The sequence below is a fragment of the Varroa destructor genome, unplaced genomic scaffold (assembly GCF_002443255.2).
Source record: "Varroa destructor unplaced genomic scaffold, Vdes_3.0 BEIS01000004.1, whole genome shotgun sequence".
Classification (NCBI taxonomy): domain Eukaryota; kingdom Metazoa; phylum Arthropoda; class Arachnida; order Mesostigmata; family Varroidae; genus Varroa; species Varroa destructor.
In genome coordinates this window covers 50,816,675-50,840,798 of record NW_019211457.1, presented here as the reverse complement: position 1 = coordinate 50,840,798, position 24,124 = coordinate 50,816,675, and the positions used below count along the sequence as shown (strand labels likewise).

Here is a 24,124-nt window from a genome sequence, read left to right as displayed (position 1 = left end):
CCGAGCGACGATATGATTTGACCTCACCTTCTTTAGCCCAAACGCTGTCGCGGGCTTGGATGGCCTCAGCTGGGTGCGGGGGCGTAGTAGTACTACTATTATTAGTATGGGATGTGTCTGAGGATATGTGTCTGTGTGTATACAGGACGGTGTAGTGGAAGTGAGTGGGTAACTGGCTGTCTAGCTGCTATTGGCTCGCTGGCAGACAGACAGCCAGGCGGGGAAGCAAACAGAGATGATTGATCTCCATCTTCGTGACCCTTTGGCTACGTTTTCCTACTACTGCGGCTGCAAGAATCTAGGTATGGACTAAACTGGTAGGGGGTTGGGTTTGGGAGACGCGCCGAAGGAATCGAGTCGGGAAAGAAAATCGGCCGTTGGTAGCGCCGCTCCCAGCATCGGTGGACGGCGAGGGCGGTAGCTGTTTTGGCAGGGGCAGACAAAATGAGTGAAGCGAACTGAGCGCATGAAGAAGTCCGCGACCGCTGATACTGCCGCGGCGGTGGCTGCTGTTTTGTGCCTCCTCATCGTGTATTATAGGCGCATGGGCATGGCACGGGACGGGCAACTTGCCTGCAGCTGTTCACCTCTCAGATCATCTTGGCATTTCTTGCATTTTGAGCAGTCTTGTCGCCATCCCCTCCCCTGAGACTTGGTTCAGCCTCAGTACTAGTGAAGCGGCTACGCTGAGCAGCCATTGGTATTCGTAGCAATTCAGTAAGTTACACGTACGACCTCAAAGGATCAGTCGAACATCGAGCAGCTAGACCATTGCTGAGCTTTTTCTCCTTCGCTCCTCTTCTTTGCCTTTTTGCGGACAATCTCAGTCCAGAAGACTGTTTTTCCCAGGCTATACACGCACACACACAAATATATAGGTGATACATAGACCGACGCTGCAACCCTGTTGTATTTTGTCTGTTCCTTCTATCTCGCCCACGTCATTTGACCTTTATCCCACCTTTAAAGCAGCCTATCGATAGAATGCCTCAAAGCCTTTCGAGGGACAACAAGCGATGCGTTATCGAACAGCAAAGCCACAAGGATGTAGATCAGAAAAAGATGAACAGACATGTAGAGACACTGATTCGCAAGTCTACGCACATGCTGCATTCTGCTTTAATAAACAACATATTTATACTTAGACAGTGACGGGTTCTGATCTGACATGCGGCCGCTATTTTGCAAAATAGACACCGCCAAAAAAGAATTCTGAAGGGCTTAGATGAGGTTCCGGCAGATCGTCATGCCACGCGTTTTATTTTCATGATCAACTCTGACTACAAAGTTCGTATCGTTTGAGACACAAGACAGAGAGCTCGATCGACAGATTTACTACCCTTGGACTCACTTTATCTAGGGCATAGTTCGCTGATCCATCCTTCCACCCCCGGATTGCTTTAGCCAACGAGTCTCTGACACATCCAATACAACAAAGAATAGTTTGGTGGGGATAACAATAGGATCAGCAACAATTCGTAACAATTGGGAGTACAAGGGCTTCGATGGCTAGCTTTGCCAATCTCATTGCAGTAGTCATTCCTCTGCTGCCGAGACGTCCGTCATTGTTTTCCTCCGCCTCCAGGGGGTGGCCTTCTTAACAGTGGGGGGGGGGGGTTGACCGCCGTCCGCCGGCATAAAGGACCATTAATTCTGTTCGCTTGGCTGGTTCGCGGCACCGACGCAACAACTACATCAAGTACGTTAGCACAAACCTAAAACGACTTCGACTACTACCGCTAATGCTACGACAACTTCGACTATAAGAGGCGGAGCGGCATGGATGCAGACGACTACATAGGTGCGACAGGAGATAAACGTATATAGAAGACCGTAGTAGTAGTAGTAGTTAGTGTTTAGAGCCGGTATGTGGGTGGGGAACGTTGTGGTGATGTGCTCGTGGTTCTAGTGTTCCAGCGGATTGTTGGCCTTTCGTTGAGGTTGGCCTATTTGGTCACATTGAGGTTATTACTTGACTGCTACTTCCTCGTTCTTTGTGGCCGTCTCTTTTTCGCTTTGTTCGTATTATTGTTTTGCTGTTTGTTAGCCAGCAACTTGCTTAGTTGGCATCACTGGCCTGTTTTGTGTTGGCTGAATAATGATAATGATGCGCATGAAGAAATTCTCGTAAGCCCAAGACAACAATCAACGCCGCGGAGGTGTCGTGCTTTATGGGACGCTGTTCATATATCTTCATCGGGTACATCATTCAATGTACGCCTTACACAATAAGGTGACACGAAGTTGCCTCACATTTGTGTCATGTAGAAATAAGCTCGCAACGAGCATGCCACAAAAGCAGAGAAACATGTAGTTCGTGGAACATGTAAATCTGCTTCAGATAGAAGAAAGTGTTCTCATCGAAGCAGTTTCTTAAAAAAAAACACTGCTCCATCCCGAAGAATACATTTTATATGTAGAAAATGTCTTAGCCGCCACTTAGTGTCTGTGATGATTTTTACGTAGACTTCATGTTACATGCGAACAGTACGTGAAACTTGTTGCAATTTTACTTCATAAAAGCCTGTGATGAACGGAGTCGTATGGATTCATGTACCGTCTTCAATCAATCGACATTTCCGCTGTTCGGCATCATTATTGTTTAGACCAAGGAAAACAACGATGACACGAACGAAGTGAATTGCCCTTGTATTTTGAATTTTATGCCCGGTATCGCCATTAGGTGCTGCATTAGACGGCTGGCTAGTTCCCAGTACGAAACGAAATCTGTCGTAGCCAGGTTCGAAGCCAGACCATAACATGTTCCTAAGATTAGCAAACACATACGTTACCCACTGAGTTATCACAGGGACACGAAATAAATTGCCTACTACTATCAAAGGCTACCGGCACACGCATATAGCCCGGTAGTCCCTCTATACGTCCCATTTGATTATTGATTCATCTAAAGATAAAAAAAAAGACTCGTTGTATTGGATAAATATAGAGAGTCGCCTTCATTTCAGTCGACTAAATAGCAGCATCAAAGCGGCGTCCTTTCTCCCCTTTTTTTACTTGAGCCGACAACTGCCGGCACCAACGAGAACACACAACAACAACAGCTGTAACAGAGGTACGGTCTGCAAGCATAATAGACAGCTGCAAAAAGACAAACGGCATTTTCCGCGATTCGCTGACTTTGTTCAAAGCTGTCGTCGTTGTCATCGTCGTCGTCCACTCGTTCGGCGAAAGGAGAGAAAGCGTTTAGCAAAAAATCGAACGCTGCGCAAAAAAGCAGGCACGCATCCACCATTGGCAGAGCGCCACAGCCTCCGCAACTGCGCCGCTGCCGCTTCCCAAACAAAAAGATGGCAACGCAACGCTATCAAAGGCGAGAAAAGAGTTGGCTGATAAACAAATTTCAGACAACCCCTTTGTGCTTGTGGCTACCCCTTGTCCCCTTTTTCGCACAGTTTCAGTCCCTTCCCAATTTGACACTGGGGCGCAGCCTTTGATGCCTTTTTACTGTCGCTGCTGCCGCGGCAGAGCTTTCGGCTACCAGTTTGTCCTCGTCTAAAGGGAATGGCATCATCTGTGGTAGAAATGCAGGCAACGACTACGGTGCAGCTCGCGCACTTCATGCAAGAAACGACGCAGTCAGTCGGGCAGAAATGTCAACAAAGGAACATATCTATTGGCGCAATGCGAATAGAGAGCGGAAAGCTGCCGACTTCGTTCTGTTTCTCTCGCGTTCCTTTCTATTGGTCCCTATCTTAAGGCCTTGTTATTTGTTGTGGCTTACTCAGGCCCATGTAGCCAGAGAGAAACCGCTCGTGTTCGTAGCTACCCCTATATATATATATATATATATATATATATATATATATATATAGATTTCTTTGGCAGGAAGCTATAGTGAAGAATAGCATTTGAATCGAAAACACATTGCCAGTAGGTAGCGGAAACTTCATTTCGAGTTCCCTTCTCTTAGTGTTGATGCTTAGTTCTATCGTCATTTTAGTACCCATGGCGTCAAGAGATGTGATTGTTCGTCATGAAGCCCCAAAGAAGAGTGATTCTGAGCAAAAATAGTTGGGGGTAACGGGACCAAATAAGGGAGCACAGGTCGACCGCAATAGAAGGAGGCACAGAGCGAAAAGGAATGCGCACGAAAAATACTGTCCTGTAACGAGTGAGAAACGAGGGATCGTATGTAGATAGGGAAGAAAAACAAAAAAGGACAAACCGTACGGGGGCCTTCGCAGCGCACGCACAGTATAACAACAACACGTTCTGACTTAGTCGCGCTGATGGCACGTTCCGTACCTCAGTCTGCCAAAATAAGAACACAGAAGGTCGAGTGCATGGTTCTTTCTTTGCTCCATATGTACTCTATGCGTATATGTTTACCTCATTAGAAGAAGCAGGAACGGGGAGCTCGCATAAAAACTCCCGCAGAGCCACAACCGGGATATGCGCGACATTTTTTCGAATTAGTTATCACTACACTTAAGAGAGAATCCGGGGCAAAGTTCATACAGGGTGTATGATCACTTTACGAACACATATTAGGTATGCATAGATATTATGTAGTATGTTTTGTATGCTCTAGGTACCCTTAAGAGCACACTTATACCGAGATCCCAAGTGAGGCAGTAACGTTAGCTAGGAAAATATGAATTTCCTAGTAAAATGTGTCCAATGGCTAGACAGGCGATAAACCCAAAGCTGTGGTTCCGTTAACTGTACGCTGCCAGTAATTAAAAAGGCGACACTAATCCAAGTTATGTTCTACATACACGAGATCTTTTCTTAATTGGGAACTGCTGTAGATAACGAAGGTAATAGAACTAGTGCTCTGGCTGGCTCGAGCAGAATATTATGAATTCGGTACCCGTTTAAAATCTTTATAAGCGTAGTAGTACTTCAAATGTTTAATGTTTAACTAACAACGACAAGAACAACTGTTATTTAGATTGTTAATTTATGACACGTTCTATCCGTTAATGAGGCCGAAGGCTTATGATGGTGATCTGTTTTGTTGTCCGAGTTGGGTCCAGGGAATGCTCCTTAACTAATCCAACATGAAATCAAATTATTGGAATTCGTGAATTTGTTTCTATTGACATACCAGCAAAAACGTTTATAGTGTGCCGAATATTCACTATTTGTACCACGTTAGCTCTTAGGCAATTTTAATTTAACGATTATACTGCTTCACTCACCCTCGAAATTTCGCAGCCTAAACAATCTGATCCTTCCAATTCTTTCTGCAGCTGCTGTCGAAGAACAGAGAAGCAGTTGTAACAGTGTGGGGCCAGCCAAAGAGATTAATTGCCCTCGGTCGCGATTAAAAAATACGAAACGCTGCGTGATGGATGCGCGTTCGTGCGAATCTCACAAAAAGTGCCCCCACACTTCGCTCTGGTATTATAAACCCTAAAGCCACATAAGGGAAGCTTCTGTCCCTTTCCTGGCCCCGAAACTCTTAAATGTCTCTTCATCTAGCATAATCAAGGTTGCCGATTTAAGTGACTTGGTCTGCATAGGTCATGACGTAAGAGATGGTGGCCCAGCACATGACACACGATAAGGGCAAACTAGATGAAGGACTGACTTGCTTGAATTGAGTATCTAGGAGTGGAACGCGATGGCAAGAGGGTATGGGCGAGCAGGGGAACCGGAACGATCAGCCAGACCTGTCTTCTCGATATGGCACATTTGAACGGTAACTGGCTGACTGGAAAGGGCATTGGCAGAGGAGGGACCAATGAAGTTAAACCAAATGTAGCGCTCGGATTCACAGCAGACGTAAATAGGAAAAAAAACTCGTATTATTAGCGCCTGAATGCTTAATTACGATTTAATTTTAGAGGCTAGCGAAAAGGGAACGCACTAGTAGCGGAACCGGCTAGAACTGTACAGCCCAGTGTATACAGCGAGCAAAATACTGAAGCCGATAGAGGTTGATTGATACCAGAGATCGATGGACGGCAAATGAAGTCGGGTTTATTAGCCGATCACACGTTTTGCGTACATCTACTCCAATAATAGTAATGTCAATCGTCAGATCAGTATTAGGTCTTAGTTAGCTTAGCTAAACTACATCGCATAGATATGTATGCGTTTAGTTTGAGTGAAGGCCGAATCCCATGAACAGGTGTTCTCACAGAGCCTCATGAACACGTAGGTAGGACCGAAGTGTCAAACTAACTGTAATTGATACGGCTTTATTTCTTAGTTTGCTGCCATTTCGTATAATATTTACATTACTACATCCCAAAGCAAGCAAAGCTGTTCTGCTACTTAACCAAACTACTCTTACCCTCATATTTACTATCCCTGCAAGGTTTCCACCGTGGTTACTTTAGTGAGTTGCCTAAAGGCGAAACTTTCACTAACCCCCATTTTTTCGCCGTCAAAAACGCAGTTACATCCTTTGTTCTTTTCTGAATATTTCATGCTTTTCTCACCTCAGTTTCGCTTCCTAGTTGGCTTTGGCCTAGTTGAACGACTTATCTCTCAAGCTCGTGATTCTTATTCTATAAAGACGGCCCTTAACTGCGTTGTCTTTTTCAACGTTGAATATTAAGAAGCAAAACCCCACCCACCCTGCGTAACTCGCGGCACCGTTCCTCTCACGAAGTCACCGAAGCACCGAAATATCTGTATGGCCAATTAGCCGTTAGAGCTCTTCAAGTAAAGGCTTAACATTGGCGGCCCACTTGTGTGCGTGACAGCAGCGAAGTGCACTGGGTTGTGGCCACACATGAGCATGAAAATCCCAGGTTTACACTAACAAGCATGGGCTCGGTCTGCTGCGATTACAGCGACAATGAATGTATTGTGACGTAGCTTCATTCTGTCTCCTGGTGCTACTGCTAACGGAAGCAAGAAGCACGAACGAGCAAAATCTGTTGTCGGGAAGGAAATCTTCTAACAGTATGGCTATCTATGGAAGCTCGCCTCAGTGCAGCAGCTCCTTCTGTATGTGATAAGGGTATGTCATTCTTCTAAACTCTGTAGTAATGTCCCTACTTTTCCTTACTAGGCATAGGATGAACAGCCCACACTGATTTCTGCCCCTCTCAGACGAACCGTCGACCCTTCGTGGTCCAAGTTTAATTTCTGCTTCCTGATCATCACGACCAAGCTCTTCTTTTTTTATCAGTTTGACGGCAAGCGGCGGGAGATGCGCTTCAAAAAAGTTGTCAGTTTCGCATCGTCTAGCGGTTGTTCGGCGACATCGTCGTTTCGTCTCCCTACTTTTTCGTCTAACTCGGCCTCCCCGTGAACCATTTCATGAGGGTTGGTGCCTCAGTCCGTGTGATTCAACGGGATAAGCTGATTGCCCTTGCAGAGATTTTTCGCGTTGTGATCGCTTGATCAGCAGGCCGTCTGCTCCAACCAACCGATGGGCAACAGCGTGCCATTTCGGTAAGGGGGCAAAACGCTGGTAACACGCATCGCATATACCCATTTGACGGTTTTCGCTAAACTTAATAATGCTAAATTACTACGCCAAAACCGCAACATCTAGTCTATATAACTTTCTCCCACACCTTCGAAGTTGTTGATGGGTTGTGATGCACAAGCGGTCGTAAAGGTGCGATATCTGTCGTTGTGCTGCTTCCGCTAAATTGCTACACGGCCATTCTTCAAGAGCGCCCATCTCCATAACAGCAGCAAAAACCGCTCAACCTATGACATTCGACCTCATACGGGCAGAGAAACGCGCTCTTTTTTCTGCTCGCTCCTTCAGTCACTTGCGATCTCGACAATCGCTCTAAAAGATATGCAAACGCAGCCTGTATCCTCTCTGAATGCACATTCCTTTCTCGTTAAACAATGACGCTAGTGATATTCTTTCATTCCGAGATCTTTCCGACGGCTAAATGAGGTAGACGTTACATCTTCTCGGCAACACATACAGATAGCGTAGCCGAACGCTAGCTGGAGTTTGCCGAGGTTGGGTGAGGCTAAGCCACCTACTGTTAACCGTCGTGTCCCGCAGGCGTCGAGTCATAAGGCGCCTAGTATTTTACTGCACCTCGGGCGTGGCTGGGAGACACCCCGACAGCCTCCGTTCGTTCCCGCATGAGAAGAAGGGGAAGAAAAAGCATTTCGGATCCACAGTCTCAAATGAAGTGTTAACATTTAACAAAAAATCCATTGGGCCGACTCGCCTATATCGCTACCATTTCCCACTTCCTTCTCCTCCTCAGGAACAAAGGGGTAGTCTAAGTATTTGGTCGTCCGAGGCCTGCGACTGGTCTTGTAGCACGAGCAGATTCGTCAGCATGGAGGATGGTCGGTGTCTCCCAGATTCAATCACTGCAGCCTTGCCTTATACTTGTTATCCTTTATTCCTCTTTTTGATGACGGCCCTCACATAGGGTCGCACACATTCACCGACTTGCGTACATCCTACCCTTCCATTTGATCGCGCCATTCTTATTCAACCATTGGGACTCTGAGCTACGGCCTAATGGCCTAGACTCTTTTGTCTTCTCATCACTTTTCGCAGACCTCCTAGACCCGATCACAGAGATAAGAGCAGCGATAAACTCGCTTGTGGGGGGGGGGGGGGTGTGCAAACCACATATCCTGTACCACTAATAACAAACCAACTCTATGGACAAGACTCGAACAACGACGTCTGTTATGGTTGGGTGAAAAATCCGTCAAAAACCGGCTACGGCTGATCTGCGTCTAGCCTAACTATGCTAGCTATGTAGGTAGCCACCCAACAAGTGATTCACCGTTTCTAGACAGATTCACACAAAAACTGTATCTGTCTTGCCAGCAGAAATGAGATATAAGCCTAAAATTTCACGGATCTAGACATGTTCTATGCCACAGCATAAACAAAATTACAAATCGATAATAAGCGCTATTCTTCTTTCTTCTTAATATCAAATACTGCAAACCAGTAGATTTCATTCAGGCAGCGAACACCTACTGATAATCAGGTGCATTTATGATGTACTAATTATATAATAATTTCATAATGGCAGTTAGTCTGCTGGTTGCTGCTGAAGATGGGCGCAAAAAATGGCCGTGAATCGTGGAGTAGACAGAAACAAAAGTGCCACTAATAGACGGCGAAGGAAATTTCTACTATAAACGATTGAGAAACTGTGCCCACTGTGCGAATCCTATACGCGCTGCCGCCCTGCTCATCATCCTGAGGCAAAGTGAAGACCCAACTTGAATAGGCAATCGATTGAAAATTGTCCTAGAACAGATAGTTTAATATCTCAAATACAGAGTCGATGCGTGAAAGGATAATTCTATAATGCGTTCGATTACGAGGTCACATACCAAATCTATACCAATTATTCGAGTAGCCAGATTCACGCTACGTATAGAAGTCAAAGAACAGATCATTCTTCGAGTTCCAGCTCAACTTAACGACAGAGATGTCTACCTGGGATTAACCAAATCTATGTGTTAACCAAATGATCAAATAAAATGCATCTATTACAATTCTGAATGGCCAAGAGACAGAAGGTCAGGGGGAGGAAGCTGCGCTTTACAGTTGATCTTTCTTATCAGCTGTAATTTCTCTGTTTTTTTGATGTTTCTTACAAATGATGCGCCGCCGTTGTAGTGCCGCCCCGGAGTCGGTGCCGTTGCTATTCGGAGCCTGCTGTTGAATTGGTGCTGACGCCGCTGTGTAGAGAAAAGGCAGATGTAGATGCAGGCGCTGAGCGAGCAGTTGGGGGTACCCGAAGTTACTGTCGAACTCGCGTAGCTCCTAACAACCGAAACCGAAGAACTCGCCGCCAACGATGAAAACGACGCTGCTAGGGTCAGAGACACAACCGTCGCTGTGGAAGCCGCTGTTGCCAGATCTTTTCCCGCAACAATTGCGGCAGATGAGAAGTGAAGATGTTGCGCCAATGACCGCACTGGCGGCAACCAACGACAAGAACGACGATGTCGTGAGTGAAGCGGCCGTGCCTAGCAAGATGCGCACGACCGGTGAGGGCGGCGGCGTCATGGCGTCCCGGGCGGTAACCGGCGGAGCCACTGATGTCGCCTCGCGCGGGGGGGCCTGCTGCTGCTTCTGCTGCTGCTGTTGCTGTTGTTGTTGTTGTTGTTGCTGTTGTTGTCGTTGTAATAGTAGTGACAGTGAACCGCGGTCTAGTCAAAACGACGCTCGAGGAGCACGGACCGTATGGCCGCGGTACCAGCCGTCGCGTGCGTTGAGTGATAGTAGGGATCGCTACCCCCAGTGAGGGCCCCCAGCCGGTAAAAGTACGAATGGTAGGTAGCAGCACCCAATTGAGTGGAATTAAACGGACACCCCCCCATATCGACAGAACGAACAAGGTGATGGTGTTGGTGCAGAATAGCATGGGCTGGCCGTTGGCGGCAACCCTTGGCCGGAAGGAGATGCCAGAGAAGAGGAGGAGGAAGGAAAGCTACTGCTGCGGCCGCCCCCGCCTCCGCTACCGCCACCGTCGATGGATGCTGGCTTATCCCCATCGTGGTAGCGGTGTTGGTGGCGGTGGCGGCGGGGGTGTTGTGAGCCGTGGGGGGTAATTGGTGTAATGTGACGTGGCAGCAACGGTGCTTGTGGCCGAGAGCGAGAGTGCGGACGAGGAGAGCGGACTCAATGCTAGCGAAGACCGCATAGAATGATGATAATGGTGATGATGATGCGGGGGCACCACCATCGGACTGGTGGCGCTCGTAGAACAGGCACCACTTGGTGCAAAGCAAGAATTGCTGTTTGAATTGTAATTGGATGCTAGTGATAAGGTGGCTGAATCAGAGATACAAAAACAAGAGGCGGAAGAACAAGAAGAAGATGCGTGTAAGTGGGCGGGGGCCCTGTGGCGAGGGGGCTGCTGCTGCTGCTGCTGCTGAGCCCTTGACGGATTCGTCGACACCCCCCGCGCCGCCCGGGACCCCGCCGAGTGAAAAGCAGAAGACAAATGCTTACCCAGTGGCAGCGAATTGAAACCTAGATGGACATCGCTTAAGTACGTACCTGTAATCGGACATACGTCAAGATACAACAACAAAGACACGAACAGAGAAAAGCACAGAAACAGCAGAAGAGCAAAACAAATAGAGACCGTTGGTTAGTTACCGGACATTGAAAGGGCAAGCTACAAAAAAAAAAAGCACAGATTAGATATATCTATCTACTTGATGAGAAAAATGTTGTCGATTCGCCTATAATATATAAAAGTCTTCTTTTTTTGTTCTTTTCGCTTGTAACTTTGTAACATGAGTTTGATGTGCAGCAATCAAATACACGAATAATAGACGAGGAGAGTAACCACGATTCAATTAAATTTCTTTCTCATAACCTTCTGCCGGGCACAGTTGCTCGTACCCGCTTTTTTCTAGAGGCCACCGTCAAAGTTAGCTAGTCTGAGTTGGCCTGCAGCTGTAGCAGCAACCGATTAGGAGTGTTTGCATACCGTGTCCGTACCGCATATTCATATGAGGAACGAATAAATCTCAACATCTGCTCGGCTCTGGATGAGGGACGAACAGAGAAGTAGCGGAATGGTGGGGAAGGGGCAAGCTTCGTTGGGACAATGTAAAAGGGGCATCTGGGAGCAGGAAAAGAAAGAACAAGCGTTACGAAAAGGAGTAAGCAGCAGCAGCGAAAGAAAGAAAGTAGCCCGCGTGACAAATGGCCACTGTTCCAATATAGCGCCGCGCCGGTGGCTACCCCGATCCTCGGTAAAATGCCATAGTCAACGGCAGCGTCACTGACGATGAGTGGCAACGGAGTAGAAGGAGGTAACTGGCGGAGGAGGGCGAATAGAGAGATAGACGAGCCAGCGCTAAGACATCCAGCCAGCCAGTGCTTTATTTAAAATCGGCGCCTGCTCCCCAAATGAGCTTCTGATAGTCAACAGTTCAGCTTGCACCTTCGAGTTTAGCCAAACGAAAGCGAATATCCCTTACTGACTCGAGCTTGAGTTCGAGTTTCTGTTCTAGCCCGATGTTATTTGGCTGGCTAGCGCACGTTCCTGGCCCGTTGCTTAAGCCGAAGTTGAAGTTCTTCCTTTTCTTTTTGTTGGGCAGCAGTGGGGAAATATGGGATCGGCACATTGGAAGGCTCCTTGCGATAGCAGACAAGCGGGGTGCCGACCATTCGATGCTTTAACGGGGCCACCAGTCTCGTAATAGCATGAGTGACCGAGTTGGGAAACATCAGATGAGCAAAGAAGCCGATAGTTGAAGAGTAACAATTTACTGCTATGTGACCGAATGCAGAAAAACAGCTAGAGAGAGAAACGCAGATCGACTGCCCGAAGTTTTGTCTGACTGCCCCACTTACCTACCTACCTACGGAGAGAGAAAACGAGAGAGGGCAACGTTTGATCGCTTCAAGCCGACGTTGAGACTACTTCGATTTGTCATCCATCCTCAACATCGTCATCGTTCGATCTTCCATTTCCTAGGATGGCTGATTTCAGGACAAACGGTAAACACAAGCCTGAATGTACTATAACATCATTTATTTCAATAGTTTCACCAAGATTCGCAGTTCGCTGCCCTTCTCAGCAAAAACAAATTCGGAAAAAACAAGACGATAACTACTGCAAGCTTCACCCTAGTTTGCCATATCAGGACATCACTGGTGTACTAATCCTTGCAATCAATCTAATAACACCTCAGTTAGAGCTTTTAGCCAGGTTGCCTAGTATGTACATGCTTATTATAGCACGTTCGCGTTTTTCGCCTTTGTAGGGGCGCGTTCTTATATAGCACTTAACGAGAACGATAAGAGCAGTAAGAACAAACGACATTATGAGGTGTTCATTGTTTACCAAGATTCAAGCCATTTCTTTTCTTTCAGACAACCATTATCGGTCACATTTTCACCGTCCATGCTAGTCGCAGTACCATTCGAAGATTTCTACATATCATATATTCTAACTGTTGTTGACGCCATAGAATTGTTGTTTGCTGTTTCAGTTAGTGTCGGGTTAATGTGCATTTGAGAATAGATAGTGTGCCGTAGGCATAATACCACATCCTCTCGGTAAGTTCCCTGCTATACCATTATGATTGCGGTGCTAAAACGGAAATCCGGAACGCTCGATTATAGTTGCCTTCTTTCTACATTTAGTCTTCCCGATTAGTGAAACATGATAAAACAAAACTAGAACAGCGGATTCCCTCCATGCTCTGATTAGTTTGCTCATTGGTTATCACATCTCGTGGACTCGCGTGCAGATCCAATGCTAATCACCCGCTCGCTATGGGAACCCCTTATTGTCATTAGAACAACAAATACAAGACATATAATCGCTGTTTAGCTCAACAAAGAGGGTAAATGGTTGAAAAAAAAAATCAAGCACGCCCACAAATTGTGCTTCGTTGCAACGCAACGTATATTATTGCAACAACGAGGCGAAAGTTAACGCAACTACCCCACTTAGAGTTCTCCGCCCATGGCTTGCTCGCCTTGCATTCATGCAGAGTATGTATCTTAGCATGTTTGCATACGCAGTATCGTATTCTTTTCTACTGATTCGTTCTACTGCTCGATATCTATCGATCATATTTATTAGCCATAGGAATCGTTGATACACCGTGTACCGGACGGCCTGACCTAGCATGCAAATTAAATGATTGAAGCTCAGACACGCTAAAGGAAAAGAGGAGATAAGGAATATCATTGCTTACTTACACTCTGCTTATACGGGAAATAGAAAAATCCACGTGAACTTCTGCAACTTCAAAGAAAATTCAGTTTCATAAAACGTGTTGGGCATTGAACAGATTCAGTATTACACAAACAGACCAACATTGTTCGACAAGGACAATCCTGTTCGTCTGCTAGACGATTTTTTCGAAAAGGAAATAGAGGTGTTACCGAATATCTACTCAAACTTCTAGCTTTTTGTCATCTCTTGCGTGAGGGATAACGGGATTATATTGTCGGCACCCTCATGCACTTCTTTGTAACCTGGCATCGTTCGTGACTGACTAAATAGATCCTTACCTGCAACTAGCGTTGCGGAAGATGGGTTAGCTGGAGAAATAGAGAAATTTCAAACCAGCTACTTTGCTATAAGAGAGAGAAGGGGGAAATTGAATGTCCAGTGTTTTTCGCCATTTTACCAGCCTTTTTCGACGTCACAAAAATAGCCTCGAGAGCGCCGTTATGTTACTTTTTTCCCGTCCTTCCTATCCTTGCGATCGCTTCAGGTCCGTTGTGTAGCAGTGTTCGAACGTTTGGTGGAAGTTTGGTTTTAGATTCAGGATAACAGGACGAGCGCGATTTTATCCCTCTCTCGAACGCATCCCCCCCGCCCTGGCACGGGGCAGGATTGCTCCTTTGGCTGCTGTCCCAATGGCCGAGACAGCAAGGAATCCAAAATCGTTATAGTAGTGCTAGTACAATAGGAGGCCAGTAGTCGACGAGGGGGTTCAAATGGCCAAATACAATTACAGCTTTTGCGAGTGCGGGAACTTGAAGCGTGAAGACATGAAGGTGGGACGAGTGAGATAGTTTTACTGAACGAATGAAAAAATAAGAAGTTGTTGTTGATCCAGGGTTCCCTACGACTCAAAGGCGACTCGCAATGACAAACGCGCAGCGGTTGAGGTTGAAGAGACGCATCCATCGATCAAATTGCAAAGGACAGACAACCTAGTCGATTCGAATTATTGGACCGCATACGGTTGATCATAATGTTCAAATTGAAGTTTTGTGGGGACACTTTCTGCAAAATTCCAGTTCAATGACAGATTTTAGTTAGATATGTTATTTTCTGAAAGTTTAGGGAATCCACTGTCAAGACATTTTCCTTTATAGGAAGCCGTCAGCATTGACAGAGTCGCCTGACTCTTAACTAATACTTCAGTCGTAATCAGGTACATTGTGATCATGGCCTTCTATGGTGCTCGTTGGCCGATGCGTTTTAACACACGGTGTGATACACCGAAATCTTGTTTCTACGTTTGTGGATGTAGAACTCTTCACGATACAGAATGACAAGTCGTGGCCAGCCGAAATGATCTGTTGTTGTGTCAACGCCGTTATAACCTGCCATTCCATTCAGTGTCCTTCGCCTTTCTTTTGTGTATAGCTATAACTACTACACGAAATGGCGGAGTTCCCTTTAAGAAGGCAAGAAACCGTGACCATCTTCTAAGTAACAACAGCAGCCACAGTAATAATAAGTTACCATTGTTGTAGTACCGACGAGGATGCCAAAAAGCTAAGTGGGCGCACAGCGCCTCCTCAACACTGACCTGAGGCGCGCTTTGGGTTTACAACAGGAAATGCAGTTCGGCCTGACTTAGCTTGACCGCAGCCGACCAACCAATAACTTATGCTCTTGAGTAGTTATTCGCTTCTTATCTCCAGAGTTTGATCTTTCTCCAACATCACCTCGTCGGGCTGAAAGCCTCGCTTGCCAGCCCTCTACGGCTGGCGCCAGACGCCAGGCTAAAGGCGCCCACGAGATCGGTCCGCTACGCCGCCAATACCCCTCGTCATCGCTTCCCCTTTGACAGAAAGAAGTTACTTCTTCTACTTGCTTGCTTGCTTGCTTGCCTGCCTGCCTGCCGCCCATCTCGCGTCGATCGCGCACACGGGCGCCAACTGCACTCAACTCAGACAGAACATTACTCTTCCTCGGGGCACCATATGGTATGACTGCAGTCGGCGCTCCCGCTTACTAGTTTCTTCGGGCTTATCCGACGAGGCGGCCATGCTACGTCTCTCATTCCATCTTTCTGTTTCTCTCTCCTGCTTACCGCTGGAGTCCTCTCCCCACAGTTACCCCTACAAGCGCTACCGCCATTACCCCTCGACGCTACTAGGTCGAACTGAATGTCGGAGAGGAGCTTATTAATAAAGTTGCTCTTCGCGTTGGTGGGCTGCCCCCGTAAGACCCTTTCGACTAGGGCTGACTCGTTCTTCATTGGGACAACACGACGAGTCCGACGACGTATTGAATCTACGCGAGAGAGAGAGAGAGAGAGAGAGAGAGAGAGGAAGGACGAAAGAAGAAAATTACTGCGAAAGACCGACTACAGTACGAAGCGCCAAACCAACGACCCGCTGTTGTTGCGACAAGCTCATTTGCTTCGACCGAATAACTAAACCTCTGAAACCTTAGCCTCTTCTTACTACGATGCAATGGCACTACTAGCAACAACATCGTGATCTCAAAAATGAAAACATTTGTCATAACTTCTACTCAACCTACGCATGGGTACGCCAGGAACACTTCTGCACATAACCGCTGGTGGAAAAGACAGGGAGACACGAAAAGTCACAAGTGTTAGTGGTTAAGCATTATTATTGCTGCTGGCCATACGGGACTTTCACTGATGTCGAACCGACACAGGAACGATAGGCTCACCCGAGGTACAGAATGAAACCACAATTCTACTGATGTAAAAACTAGGCGTTGAACGCCAAAACTTTCACAGTTCACTGCAGATACTGTCGTTTCACTCTATTGTCGTTATTTAACTAAATGATGTTCAACGATTTTGAAGTTTTTCTGTTGTACCCCTTTCATTTTTCTGATTTGACAACATTTCGCTACGACAATCTGTCGTCGTCGTCGTCGTCCTATTGCCAGGTTTCATTATGTAAAGCTCAGTTTTTGGCAACACCTAGATCGCCTCAGCCGCTATTCTGTTCTTTCAACAGATTGAAATCCACTGCAGTGTTCCACGGCAGTCTGTCGAAATTTTAGTTGGTGCTATAATAGTTAGCAACGAAAAGATAAGCGGCAGCCATGGCGCTGCGAAATTATTGCACCAAGTTATTGTTTACTGGTGAAACGTAAGAAGAGGAGCATACGCGACAGCAGATCAACATCTGATATGACATTGAGCGTATTAGAAGATGTGGGGAAAGTGTGGGATGGTCAGAGATCAAGCATCCGCTATATACTGTTTGTTGTAGCCGTGGGGCTGGTTAGGTCTTACCCTAGCATAAACGAGTGGCAGTTAGATGATGGGCAATGTGCCTGATTAAATATGCACTATCATACCTCACATGACTCAGTTCACCATGTCTGAAGCGATGCTTCCACAATAGAGAATCACCCAGAGGTAGAAAGGATGTCATACTTGGCGGCTATTTCGATGGCAACCTCCGCCAGCCATGTAGACCAATGTGCTCCAATAGTTCCAAAGGGAATTAGACAAAGAAAGCCTTTTCGATCGAATTCGATGACTACTGCCAGTCGAGATTGAGGTTGAATTGCGAGGGCCGTTGATGTAATAGAATCATCGAAAGGCATTGCTTGGGGCGTGTACAGCCAACAAACACAAATACACCGACCGACACATGTGCATCTGGCGCTAGTGGGTCGCGGGGTTATACCTATATATGCTATGTGGTTTCCGTAGAAGAAACGCACAGGTCCAACGTATATATATATATATACGTTCCAATTGAAGCAACGTTTTTTCATGATGACTGCCAGCCCCGTTCTAATCATCATAATCAGCATCATGAACGAGTTGTTTGGGCAGGTCCGCGTATACCTCCATACGAACCAGCGATGGCTGCCGTTGTGTGGGAAAACATAATGCGTTGTTATACAGTATACATTCATATGTACGAGGAATGGGTGGCCTCTTTCAGCGAACGACCACTCCGTCACCGTCAGAAAGCAACGCTAAACTAATTATATTTGCCGGCAGTTCTGCAACCAGCGAAGCTAGGCCCGGCAGCAGATGCACCGGGAACAGAGAAGATGCAGCTACTGAATGAGAGCTGTTGTGCGAGTGGGGAGAGAAAGATGACAATCGAACAGGGAAAGCAAAGCCCTTGAAAAGATAGGGAGGGAAAACGTCGGCCGCCAAACACAGTACTGTTACTCTTCTCTCGGAATGGCGTTGAAAGCTCAAGGAAAACAGAAAGTCGGCCCTATGCTGGGGACGGTAGCGACCAAATCAGAGAAGAACATGGGTGACAGGGTCATCGAGACGGGCATCGGCAGCACGAAAATCTGACACTGAGATCAAGCCAAGTCTGCCGCAGCTTCAATATGGGGAGATGAATCGGAAAGGGATGCACTGGCAATTTGGAACTCGTCAACAACGTGGCAAGACATCGAGGAGAAACTACTGAACGCAGGAGTGCGCAGAACGACGAAAATCAAAGCCAGAGGGAGAAAGAGAGACCTGCAAACAAGAAGCAAAAAAGGAGAACGAAGAAAAGGAGAAGTAGTAACCGGCTCCGAGCAAAAAAGAGAGCGTCAAATAATGGGGCTATACATCAACGACGCGAACGCCAGCACCTCAGCAGCGACGGGCGGCAATAGCATCGAAAAAGCGAGAGCCGTCTTTTATTTGAGCTGGTCGAACGGCCAGAGTCGATGCTGTATCGATGCTTTCAATAATAGTAGCGTAGGTTTTTTAGTAATAGCAGCAGCAATAGTCGTCTTCGTCAGCACATCCCTTCGGGAGGACCAAAAGAGCTCGTTCAGGATTGTTTGCTAGCTAGGGGCCGAAGCCGCTGTTGCTTCGGCTCCTAATAGACAGCGTTAAATCTCAACTGTAGCAGCAGATAGACATCGTGGGTGTTGTACTGCCGCCGTGTATTTTATTTTCTCAGACTAACCATAAGTAAGCGAAGCCAAGGTGGAAAAAAGGTCGGTTGGTTGGGAGTTCGTTAGTTAGCTTGCCACTATTCTCCTCCTCCTGTTCCTGGTTGTTTCTTGGCAGCCAAATCCCCTTTAGCCCCTCCCCTTTCCCACAGGCCCTTTGCCACCAGCTCCTGTAACATATAGAGATAGTAGAATCATGAGAACAAACCGAGTACTATCCACAGCAACGTAACCACTGCACATGTGTTCAAAGTCTAAGAACGCCTAGGACACGGCCGCAATTTCCTTTGAGGCCAAAAAGGGTGGTCGTTTGCTTTAACAGTATTGTACGCTGTCACTTTGGGTGTGTGTGTATGTGTATCTATCTATATGTATATACATACGTCATTATCGTAAGGTTACTGGCGGGTCGTCATCACGACGAGCGGCATCAACGACAACGACAATAGCGTTGTTAATAACAGTAACTGACAACGAAGTTACGAAACTTATATGCCATGGTGGACTGGCACAAGCTTCTTTCGACCAAGAAGGGTTACGTTGCCAGTTGTTCACTATCAGTATGTTCTGAGTTTTAAAAAATTAGCACCCTCATGTATGCGGAGGACCTCACTGGTATGCAAACGCAGGCGATTACTTCCGATCATTTGAGTAACAACCAGCCGATGCTGTCTGTTTCTTTTCCCCGTCGCGACCTACCAGTGTCAGTTATCGTTTGTCCAACCCGTCGCTGACATTCATATTGCTAGTGTCGGCACCGTGGTCGTTGCTGTTATTGGTGTTATAGCTGATCTGCGGTTCATAATGACCAGGTCATAGCATACTCTCAGCAATGCTAAAGCATATATAAGGCAATTGCGGATCCGGACGCATATATCTGTACATGCATACATACATACACACTTATTAATATGATACCCCGAAGGAGCGGCATGCTCGAGCGCGTGTACGAACCACGAACAAGCAAGCCTCATTAGTGTTAGGCACAGGCGACAGGACAACGAGCGACCCGAGATCTGCAACCTAAACAACAACAACAGCAGGCACCGGCAGTCCGGGAGCGGCAGAGGAAAAGCGAACTCGGCCAAATACAACGAAGGAAGTATTACAGCCCTCCCTTGTTTGACCCTTCCGTCTGAGTAAGCAACGGAATGAAATAAGCACTGAGTAACCAAGGGAAACAGTTATCCCATTCTTTTCGTCTGTTTTGTGAAGATCAAGAGCGAGGGTTGGACTTCGGTTTCCAACCAATACAAGCGAGGCTTCATCCTAAAGGCCTGGCACAACCTGACCCGGCCTGCTGCATTGCCCGCACGACCACTTCCATGACCCACAAGATACGTCTGTACTTGCCTGTCTGTGCGTGCGGGTTAAGTGTGGCATACTCTGGCTAGAACCATTTTTTAAGGCTTTGTCATTCACGTCCTTTTTGACGAGAGACACGTTACTCGTTGTGTAGCATCTTCAGCGCTAAAACGAGGTGTCTGCCACTAAGTGCCGGCACACTGCGCAGTGTCAGAACGATACAAAAGTTTGTCTGAATCCTGAACGATCAGGCGCGCAAACCGCTACCATCCGACCGATTCCCCAAATCATAGCGCACACATACCGCAGGAAGCCGTTCCTGCTACTACAACGACAACTGCGACAAGGATCACCACTACCATTACAACCAGTGTGAATTCGGCCGCGAACTGCAAGAAGCCAGTTGGTAGTCTATTAAAGAATTATCATTTAATGAGAAAGAGTGATATCGTCGTCATGAAGACAAAACTTGGCCGGGTGGGTGGTCGGCCGATAAAGGTATAAAGCAAGTCGCAATAAAAAGTGGCGACAGCCATGTCTATGGTCGTCGCCGAGTTGAGACAGGGGAGAGATCCCCTTAACGCCCAGGTCGGTTTTCCTACTTGATTTTTTATGTTACGGGTTAAATAAAATGAGCAAAAACGGATACTCTATTCACATACGGACTATTCATGCGAACGGATAGTTTATATAGGGAATGCGGTAACTGTGGCCTGTGTAGAACCAAAAATTTGCAGCTGTGTCAAGGTATGTAACTGCTAGTTTAGTTATTAAGTTCAGCTGGTCGGCAATCCAACGCCCCCAACCTAGGAAAATGACCCTTTTAGGTCTGTAGCATCTCGACGAATCGAAACGTATCGAGGAAAGTCAAATTTTGAGGGCCACAACGGGCATTGTAGGATATTTGGAGAGCACTCCAATGTTCGACAGAATCCAACTACACTTCGCTCGAACTCAAGTTCGGGCGGGTACTAGCCTCTTGGAGGGCAAATGCAACCAATTCCCCCGCCTACCCATTGATGTGAGCTTATTTATTGCAATTTTTGTTGTTGTTGTTGTTGTTGTTGTCGTCGTCATTCGTGTCGTCGATGTTATTATTGCTGTCAAAAGAAAACAGCCCAAACATCTTCGCTGCAGTTACAAAAAGAAGCAGTCAACTAAAGAATTGAACAGCTGCCGCCGTTAGTGGCTTTGGAAATAGTTGGCTCGTTTGGTAGTAGCCGATTTAGTCGCGTGCATTGCTACACTGATCTGTAACGTTTGAGCTTGTCTTCCCTAGTTCAAACGCCAGTACATTGATCTTCACAGGTAGCCTGCTGAAGTTTTTGAGTGGGGCGGGCATATTTCACAACGGAACATAACAAAAACGTGGTTTATCATCGCCACCCGCCGATTTACCGTTTCCAACTACGGACCACTACCGCGTGCGCACATGGACCGGGAAGGAAAAATAGCTAGGAGCGCCGGGAGGTCCCTGAGAGCTCGTGAAAGGAAAGAAACCTGGAATCTCCTTGTCCCCTGAGGCATCAACCCAGGACGACCCGGATATCGTCAAAATGAGGTAGCAAAATATTGCTTTTAAAGATTGTGCGAAACGAAAAGAAGCCAAGATGTTCACCAGTCGTTGGTCGCTTCGTCTCGCCTGGTCCGGCATATTAATTAGGGCCAGAGGAAACAGCGAACTTCAACTTTACTGGCGACCCCTAAAAACAGTGAAGCGTCGACACTGTCGTAACGACAGATACGCTAAGCAATTGAAGCATATGGACTACAAAAAATATTGTCGTATGATCGACGCCAACAAAAAACAGCGCTAGCGCGGCCCTGTACCACGCTAATCCCATTTGGTTTTTGGTGTCGAACCCACTCATCTATGTCGGTCTATGTGGAAAAGATAAGTCTATAGAACGAATGGCAGCGTTTGAGACCAGCTCTCCAAAGCGCCTCATCCAATGTGAATAGGACACACGGAAAAAGACAATTCTTGGCTCGCTCAACCGGAACCCTCGAACGAAGGAGAGAGCGGGAGACAAAGGACAGAGGAGCGGTATTAGAGGAAGTTCGAGAAGGTGGACTACACGAAGATATTGTATCCGTGCTCTACTATTTAGAGACAACAACTAGACTTTGGACCCACAGTGGTCTTTTAGCGGACGGACGCTCTTCGACAAAGGTGAATCGTACAGAAGACTATTTTACTTTTGCCCTGTTTGTTGCTGCATACCTGCCACAACTCTCGGTAGTGCCACAAATCTCTCGCAAAAGCGATGCTTAGCAAAGCCTTATGTCCACTGAATTTGGTGCACTTCTCGCTGGGTCTGTAACATCTTCTACAGTCATTCTGTTGTGGAAATCTCCAGACTGTACATTATTCGTGTCCATATGTAGTCACTATAAAGCAATTTGTTTGTCTGTTTATGCACAGTTTTGTCACGCTTCTGGCCTGAAACGCTACAAAGAGAGTGAATATATCTTTTCACTGTTCCTGCAGGAAGATTAAGCTTAGCCAATTCAGCCTTATTTTGTTTCTAGATAGAGTCTACATGTGCTTTATGGGCTGGACTCTATAACGGGGTGAACATCGATAAACGTGAGTGTATTGGAAGTCACTAGACGTGGGCTTGTTTTTTTATAGAGTCTATTAATGCGGTAGATACGGAAAGGAAAAAAGCAGTATGTTGATTGTCCTTGTCGGAGGGCTCGCAATGAGTTGAGCCAGACCCTGTCTTCCGCGTCAAACGCATAGCCTTAGGTGTTCTGCCCTTAGACGCACCCTGTTATAAGGGCCACTTTACCAACATTAGCATGGAGCAGTTCAAGGTGTGTCGTATGTCTATTTATTCATATTTTGCCGCAGAGAGTTGAGTGTAACACCCCTGGCCGGCTAGACTCCAAATTGACGCCCTGTCAAAGAAAGGCCTATCGATCCAGGGAGGCTAACGCTTTACTCAGCGTTTGCTTCGGCTATACCGTGTGCTAGATGTGAGAAGGTGGGTCGGAACCAAGCATGGACGCTACTGGAGAAGGAAGCGGTGATTGTGGCTGAAGCAAAGACCACTCGCAATGCTGAGTCTGTATCCTGCCGCTGCTCGAAATCTTGTTGCTGTGAGCTGTCTCACACCCCTCTTTCCCGTCCGTCAACATCCAGGTTGCATGTTTTCTATAGTTGAGTTCACCACGCATTCGCGACGTATGTGTACATATGTAGAGTATTCAAAACAGCGGAAAAAAAAGAATTGCTTAAACTAACTCCACAATCTTTCTGACACTATGCCGCACAATTCGAAGTAGTTTGCTGGACATAAGGCACTCAACGACTGAAGTGTGGACGTCGTCTGGCGCAAAAATACTGAGGAGCTTCCATTGCTCCTCAAAACTTGAGATGACGGAGGAACGAACGGACATGAGAACGGCTATGGAATGAGAATGGATAGATAAACCGATGAACGCAGAGTCAGAGTATTCGCTGGTCCAGCGAACTGACAAAGTCGCCATTTCAAGTGACGGCAGACAACCTCGGCATCGAGTCCCAGCTACTTGAAAAGCACTTCGTGGACGAAAAGAGCCGACTACTTTAAGGCCGCACGTTGATTCATCTTCCGTGTTCTTTCTTGTCGAAGACTCTAGCTAACACCGGCTGGTTGATGGCTAGCTGTTGGGTTCGGGCTGAAGTGCGATCTCATGATGGAGACTAAGGGCGATACAATTAGCTGACACCGAAAACTAACCAAGAAACTGAGGAATGGTAGGGAATGGGCGAGATAGGGACTGGGTGATCAAGAAGCCTTAGCAAGCAGGACACCGACCTAATGGGTTGTTGCTGAATAAAGCTAGCAGCAGGGTGATCGGGTGCGTCCGAATAAGTTGAATGAGGCGGCTGAGTCTGAATTGAAACGAGTCGAAATTGAAATCTTGCATGATGATGGTAGCAATAGATGGTCGTGACTACCCGTTTCTTTCGGTCAGCTTCTGTGACGGAATTCTTAGTGCTAAACTCGGTCTAATGTATACGGGAGAGCGCCAAAAGAGAACTGTTGCATGGCCTGGATAAGCAGAACCTCCTCTAGCGTCCATGGCGGTTTTGAAGGAGAATGCGGCGCTTCACGTTGTCAAGGAAACCTCCACAACATCAGGGATATTTAAGACATACGAACGCAATATGACCAGCCCGCTTCGGAGACCCTCACGAGAGCTTGAGAACGACCAGAGACAAAAGCAAGTCTGTTCCACCGATGGGAACGCCAGATAAAGTAATACCGTGCTAATAGTCCCTCTCACAGACAAGAATGTAACGTTGGTTAGCCGCCGAT

General features: G+C 46.8%; 2 protein-coding genes across 6 annotated transcripts in view; one reads left to right on the top strand and one right to left on the bottom strand.

Moving 5' to 3' along the window:
* Positions 1-24,124, top strand: part of LOC111250027 (uridine phosphorylase 2-like) — a 90,582-nt gene that overhangs the window by 22,559 nt on the left and 43,899 nt on the right. Inside the window, exon 2 of the mRNA XM_086987327.1 lies at positions 9,554-12,400. The gene's annotated coding sequence lies outside the window, so the exon portion shown is untranslated. The remainder of the gene's footprint in view (positions 1-9,553; positions 12,401-24,124) is intronic.
* Positions 1-24,124, bottom strand: part of onecut (homeobox protein onecut) — a 74,700-nt gene that overhangs the window by 22,665 nt on the left and 27,911 nt on the right. For 4 of the 5 annotated variants that reach the window (XR_015326584.1, XM_086987315.1, XM_022801615.2 and 1 more), the window contains exon 3: positions 10,895-10,942. The exons of the other annotated variant lie outside the window; for it this stretch is intronic. Coding sequence is in view for 3 of the 4 variants with exons in the window: in XM_086987315.1 (XP_086843441.1) it covers positions 10,895-10,942 (48 nt within the window). In the remaining variant the exon portion in view is untranslated. The remainder of the gene's footprint in view (positions 1-10,894; positions 10,943-24,124) is intronic. 5 annotated transcript variants of the gene reach the window in all.